Here is a 7,072-nt window from a genome sequence, read left to right on the forward strand (position 1 = left end):
GAAAAGCAAAGGAAAAATATTAATAAATATAGGTCATTTGGGGGAAAAATAATTGCTGGATGCCCGGAAGATTCCATGTGTTTCAAAGATATAGTATTATTATTGTTATTTTATTACTTATAATAATAATAACAACAACAACAATAATAATGTATATTTATAAATCATTCAAATAAAACAACATCAATTAATAATAATAATAAATATTATTATAATAATCATTATTATTATTACTATTATTAAATTCATATTTACTGTGTAATATAATTATCAATTAATGTCAATATCAGTATTAATATTTAAATGTACTTAAATTATGTATATATATCTTATATTAATATATATGTATTATCCTTTTGACTCCAAGCATGTGGTATCACAGAAAAGCAAAGGATGTTGTCTTGAATATATGAATAAAAGTAGGTTTTCTGGACAAAAATGAATTGCTGGATCCCAGGAAGATTCCACATACTGTAGTGTACAGTATACATGCTGGGTATTGAATGTCTAGGATTCATATTTCTGGTATAAACAGCACAGATCATGTCACTTTATGTGGCTTTTACATGTTTATTATAGCTTAAAGTGTCCCAAACCTGAGCTTTAAGATGTGTATTCATAAGCAGACAAGGTCATACTTTATGACACTCAAATGACGACATTGTTTTGGTATAACCCCATGTGTAATAACGATATGACAGCAAAACCCCCAAACTTTCATGTGGCCCGCTTTGGTTTATGTGAAGCAAACCCACATCTTTCTTTCTTGAGTTTGCCATAGCTTTTGCAGTCTCGCACGCACACTCATTTTCTCACAGACTAATTTTCAACCTGAATAGTTCTCATTCATAGGGGAAATTATGAACGAATGCATTTTTTGACAAGTGCCTGTCTTAAAACACACACACACACACACACACACACACACACACACACACACACACACACACACACCCTGTCAAAGTTTTTATTGTTGCAGGCACTATAGTACTTCAAGAATAGGGGTTAGGCAAGGGTTCCCTATTTAGAAGCAATAAAAAAAGAAATGCCATAAAACTATAAAAATGTGTGAAGATTTTCTATTTTTTCATTGCTATTGTGTGTGCATGTAGAGAGGTTACGTTGGTACCATATGTGGGTGTGTGTGTGTGTGTGTGTGTGTGTGTGTGTGTGTGTGTGTGTGTGTGTGTGTGTGTATCATGCTGGTATGGTTTGTGGATTTTTAAGATTCTTTGTTAAGCAGTCATCTGACATTTCAGTCTTTTGAAGGTCAGTAGCGCCCCCTGGATTTCACAGATAATCCGATGTCAAATAGGACTCTCCCTATTAATAAATCCGGTCAGGAATGTTTTGGTGTCAATGTTAATGATACCAACCCATACTCCTTCAGTAATGTAGCCAAAAAGTGTATAATTAGTGTTTGCTAAGGCAAGAATCACTATTACTATTTCTCAAACTTAAGAGTTAGGGATTTGAACAAACCTTTAAAATTAAACTTTGGGATGAACTCGTCTAACACCATTTGTGCTATGCATATGAACTGATACCTCAAGCTCTGCAGCTTGAAAAGTGTGCTATTTCTTTTCTAAGTGATAAAACTCACAGTTTTGCAGATGGATGATAAAACTGGTGAAAAAATGCCATAGACTTAGAATTGAAAAGTAAACATTTGGTGCACCCACAACGACAAGTATGCATGCAAAAACAAATCAAACAGCCGTCCTTTTATCATTTCCATGTTCACTTTCCTTTTTCTCTCATAGTGAAAAGATTTATGTCATGAGTAGGCATTATTTTACATACACCATAATGAAGAGAAATTCCATACATCAAAACTCTGACTTCATTAGCAGCTAATAAAACAGAGCGGTCATGGAACAAACTCAGTTCCAAATATCTTTCTCTCCAATTCTCTCTCTTCTCCTCTCTCTCATCTCTGTTTGATGCTGTGACTGTACGGCAATCTTGCCAGCACTGGCAGAGCTCACTCTCAGCTCGTAACTGCGCAATGCAAACCACAATCACCTCAGTAGGGATAAGGGTAAATATAGAACAGCTAAACAAACTTTATGCACATAAGACTTGCATATAACCAAGGCAAAATAATCAAACACCACACACACCAGTGCTGAATAAACAAACACATATTTTTTTCAGAATGTGGATGCTTGTTTTCCCATATGTCCCCACAATGAGTAAAACCTATATTTCTGACATTGTGGGACCAGCCAACTTTCCCCATGAGGAAAACAGCTAAGTAAAAATATCAAATGGCAGAGGATCTCAGAAGAAACTGGGGAGTGAGCATTGTGATGGGCTCATGGTGTTGTGGTTTGTGTGTCCATGTTGTGATGGAGAGATGCTGTTGGGGCTGGATGGGCTCATGGATGCGAGGGAAAGCTCGGGTGATGGCACAGACGGTGACGTGATGGTGAAATTGTCAGATTCCAAATAACTGTCTGCTCCCATGCTCTCCTGATACAGACAATTTCTCCTGAACTTTGCACGGGCATTCTGGAACCAAACCTGCAGAAAATAAAGATGCCTTTATGTAAATGGTTTAATTTAGCAGACACTGAAAATGTTACCCTCCGCTGTAGCTCTCAAATCTCATTCATGCATATGCACATTTAAACCTGGCGAATTCATACGTGGTCATGAAACACGTGGGAACCAATGATGTTTGACATGATATGTAATGGGCAAGCGTAAATGAGATTACAGAGCCACGGCATGCGGCAAGATTTTCAGAGAATAACTCCTTAAATTTCAGTCTGTCACTCACTCGTGGTGGAGTGGTGGTGGCGTAGTGGGCTAAAGCACTATAACTGGTAATCAGAACATTGCTGGTTCAATCCCCACAGCCACCACCATTGTGTCCTTGAGCAAGGCACATTGCTCCAGGGGGATTGTCCCTGTAATAAGGGCACTGTAATTTGCTTTGGATAAAAGTGTCTGCCAAATGCATAAATGTAAATGTGAACTATTGTGTGGCTTCACAATACATGGGATATAGCACAAAAGTCATATGGATTACTTTTGTGATGCTTTTCTGTCCTTTATTCTTTTGTTGTATGGAGGAGAGCGTCATGAACATTCTTCAGGACATCTGTTTTTTCTTTTATAATTTACTTCAAGCCTCTTCAAATCTTGCCCCTGACTAGATGTTTTCTTTTCAATTTTTTTACTTTTACCTTCTTCCTCTCTCTATTTCTTTAGTTGTCTTACTTATTACATATACATGTATGTATGGTATAATGATGTATATGTACATTCAGGATGTCTTTTTAATTAAAAAATTATTATTCATTTAATTAGTTTTTGTCTCTTCTGCTCCAAGGGGTTAGAAATGTGTATCATTGACTTTTAGCATTGAAAAGTAAAAAAAAACAAAAAAAACAAACAAACAAACAAAAAATAATATATATATATATATATATATATATATATATATATATATATATATATATATATATATATATATATATATATATTTTTTTTTTTTTTTTTTTTTTTTTTTTAAAGGAGTATTTTAAAATGTATTAAGAGTTTTTCTGCTGTGAGAATTTATGCAGCTTGGAAATACTGTATATAATGCAAATTATAGGGTTCTTACTCTTTTTGACTAATGAATTTCCATGATTTCTTGCAATTTGTTTTGTGACAGCCATTTGTGAACCATTTCGACAAATCCACTAAAAATACTTGCTCAAATGAATGATTCACTGACAAATCAGACATCATCGACAATGTTTTACATGACATAAGAGCAATTTCTTATTCGTTAAATATATTGGAGCAGGAATAACCCTGAAAAATACATATTCTCTATCGAAATTTCCATGACTTTTGAGATTGGATTTTCCAGACCTGGAAAACACCATTTTAAAATTCTCTGATAATTCAAAATTTTCAGAGATTATATATATATATATATATATATATATATAATTAAAATAGATCCAGCATTTTCTGACCTGGAGCACACGTTTGGAGAGCCCGGTTTTCTGCGCAAGCTCTTTGAGGTCTTTGGCATCTGGATTGTGGTTGTGGGTGAAGAAGGCCTGCATGCTGTGCAGTTGGTGATGCATGAAAGACGTTCTCATGCGTTTGGATTTCTGACAACTAAACTGTCTCACTTTCTCCAACAGATCCACACCCGTATAGCTCACATCTAGAGTACATGCAAAACACAGTAAAAGATTTGACACACACTAAAGGCTAAACTCTACAGAGTCCAGGGCATTGTGAAGCCATGCATAATGGGCTTTTAGAGTATTTCAGTATCATCCACAAAACATTACCTGAATTATAATCAACATGGTCTGCTGCATCTAAGTTTTTCCTCTTTCGGGACCGTCCTCTTTGCACAGGAGTCCCTTTAATGTGTGTGTAAGTTTCTGAGTTCGGCTCTGTTGGAGACATGTCTGAATAATAGAAATCTGGGTGACATTCCCCCTGTAGCATCATCTCAAAATGAACCCGACAGTACACTGAGGTATCTTGCATCCCGAAGTGATCTCCAGTGAGCAGCACTTTGTCACAAGTGGCGCAGGAGAAACAGTTCAGGTGGTACACAAGATCCCTGGCACGCATCACTATCTCTGCCGCTGAGATCCCAAGGTGGCACCGTGCACATCTTTGCAAAGAAAAACACCTACTTTAAAGAGAAAAAATGAAATAAAATAAAAGAATTAAGACAATGAAAACCAGAAAGATCCTTCTGAGATGTCAGGGGGTCTTCGAATATAATAATAACATATAAAAATGCCTTTGTCACAACACATCTTATTTTAGATATCTTTGGATTGCACTCTGTTGTATTTAGAATATCTATATACTGTATATATAAATATATACACTGTAAAAAATAAAACAATTAAATAATATAATAATTAAGTAATATCGGCAGCTGTGGTTTCCAGAAATTTACAGTAATACGGTGACTATGTTTCAGGCTTTACAGGATGTGATTTTGATGCCTGTATATATTTCACACTTACAGTTATATTATTAAATTATAAAGTTGATATTATACTAACCTTCAGGAAATATAAAAATCTGCTTTTTATTTTACTTTAAAATGTCCTTTTAATCACTGTAGGAACTGCAAAAGGACACATGATGACTTAAAGTTAATCAAGAGTGGCTCTTAAAAGAGCAATAATTAGTACACATGTAGAGACAGTGTGCACAGTGTCACTCACACAAACAGAAAACACCATCAGGGTAACACTAGCACTAAAATAATGCAATAAACATTAACTAAACTACATAAAATATAGCCTAACACACAGAACACCCCAATGTACATAACCGATATTAAAAATAAGAAGAAATATAACTATTCCCATAAAATATAATGAAATGTGGTTTGAAAAATGAAATATAATGAAATGGGAACACTCGATTAATGTTTTTCACTGTTTAACCACAGTTTATTTAACCATAATTTACCATAAAAAAGTACATATTTTCTCTTGTTAAACATAATACACATTTTTACAGTAAATTATATGGTAAAACAATTATTTTTACATAAAAAACTAAATGACATGTTTTGTCTTGTTAAATATTTTATGATTTTTACCATGTATGTTAAGGTATTAATAGTTAAGTAATTAACTCTTTTTTACTGTAGCATTTTTACATTATTTTACTGTTTAAATACAGACATTTTTCATGTACATATTTTAAAAGTAAAATAATGTACAAATGCTACAGTAAAAAAATAAAAATAAATAAATATAAAAACAAAAAGGTTACTTAACTATTAATACCTTAACATACATGGTAAAAATCATAAAATATTTAACAAGACAGTATATATATATATACTCATTATTATTTGTATTTCTATAATCAGTAATACTTGCATGTCCTTCTGTTATGTTACATTTTTAACACTTTTTTTTATTTTGTATTATTAGCCTATTTTTACTTTGTGGATGGCAGTTAAAAAACAGGCCTGTTATGAAGGTCTTTCGCACTGATTTAGGGGAGAATGGGGCTAGTTGTCACATGGCGAAGTTATCTCAAGGGCTGCATCTCAGAAACTAAAAGGTTTTGAGTGCAGATCCAATTGAATAAATGTCTGTGTTCTCTTGTGGTTTTCTATGTTGTTTCAAGTAGCTCAAATCTCGTCAATTATGCAATTTGTGGTGAAATGCATAGACTGTTGAGGCAAATTGCTACATGTTTTTTATATATTGTCGTTTTAAACATTTCATTACAGCATTTTTCTTTTACCTGTAATAGTCCTCTTTACAGTAAATGTCTCCGTGTTTACAGAAGCACGTGAGCTCTGACTCCAGGTCAGCGTGACACGCGCAGCATTTCAGACAGCGCTCGTGCCACTGTCTGTCCGCCGCGAGCAGATAAAACCGATCTGAGATCTGCCCGTCACAGCCCGCGCACACAGGTGACTTCATGCTCTGAAACACGACAGGTAAACATTTTCATCGTTACCAAATTTATCTAACATCTCGAAGCTCCCTTTGTCAAAAATGATCTATTTACAGAAATTTGCACAAGGCATGTAGTAGCCGAATTATAGGTGAATTATCAGTATTTTGTTTATTTACAATAATAAATAGTAAACTTTTTAAGCAGACCTTTAACTGTTTGTTTATCAGCTTAACTCGATTACCAAGCACTTATCAAGCCATATGCACCGTACAACTTTTTAGCCTACCTTAGATAATAATAATAAAAACCATTAAAGGAAAATAATTTGCACAATGAACATAACTGTAGTTAATTCGATATTTATTTAAAAAATGTATTATTATATGTTGAAATATGTTAACATTAACAAAGATTAATAAATGCTGTAAAAGCATTGTTCATTGTTAGTTCATGTTAACTAATGTTGTTTACTAATGTTAACAAATGGAACCTTATTTTAAAGCGTTACCAAATAGTTAAAAAAATAATATATATTTTTTAAGTCAAATCACGTATAACCTATTCTGACATCTAATGATAAACGATTAAAAAAAAGCTTTATCCTTAACCCTTCTCTTTGCTCCATGATCATTATAAACTCACTTACCAATTTATTCTCTTCCAT

General features: G+C 33.7%; 1 protein-coding gene across 1 annotated transcript; it reads right to left on the bottom strand.

The window, feature by feature from the left end:
• Positions 1-2,283: 2,283 nt before the first annotated feature.
• LOC127428521 (LIM/homeobox protein Lhx2-like) lies at positions 2,284-7,072 on the bottom strand. Its single transcript, XM_051676954.1, has 5 exons — positions 7,055-7,072; positions 6,250-6,434; positions 4,305-4,657; positions 3,978-4,174; positions 2,284-2,526 (listed from the first exon to the last, which is right to left on the bottom strand). Exons 1-5 carry the CDS (start codon positions 7,070-7,072, stop codon positions 2,284-2,286), a joined length of 996 nt encoding a protein of 331 aa, XP_051532914.1.

The sequence above is a fragment of the Myxocyprinus asiaticus genome, chromosome 38 (genome assembly GCF_019703515.2).
Source record: "Myxocyprinus asiaticus isolate MX2 ecotype Aquarium Trade chromosome 38, UBuf_Myxa_2, whole genome shotgun sequence".
Lineage (NCBI taxonomy): Eukaryota > Metazoa > Chordata > Actinopteri > Cypriniformes > Catostomidae > Myxocyprinus > Myxocyprinus asiaticus.

Excerpts from the sequence above, each read along its gene's own strand:
- LOC127428521 (XM_051676954.1), bottom strand. Across the intron at positions 4,658-6,249 it reads TGTAAAGAGGACTATTACAG|GTGTTTTTCTTTGCAAAGAT; the intron begins GTAAAAGAAAAA and ends TCTTTAAAGTAG. Across the intron at positions 2,527-3,977 it reads TCTCCAAACGTGTGCTCCAG|GTTTGGTTCCAGAATGCCCG; the intron begins GTCAGAAAATGC and ends TATTTTCTGCAG.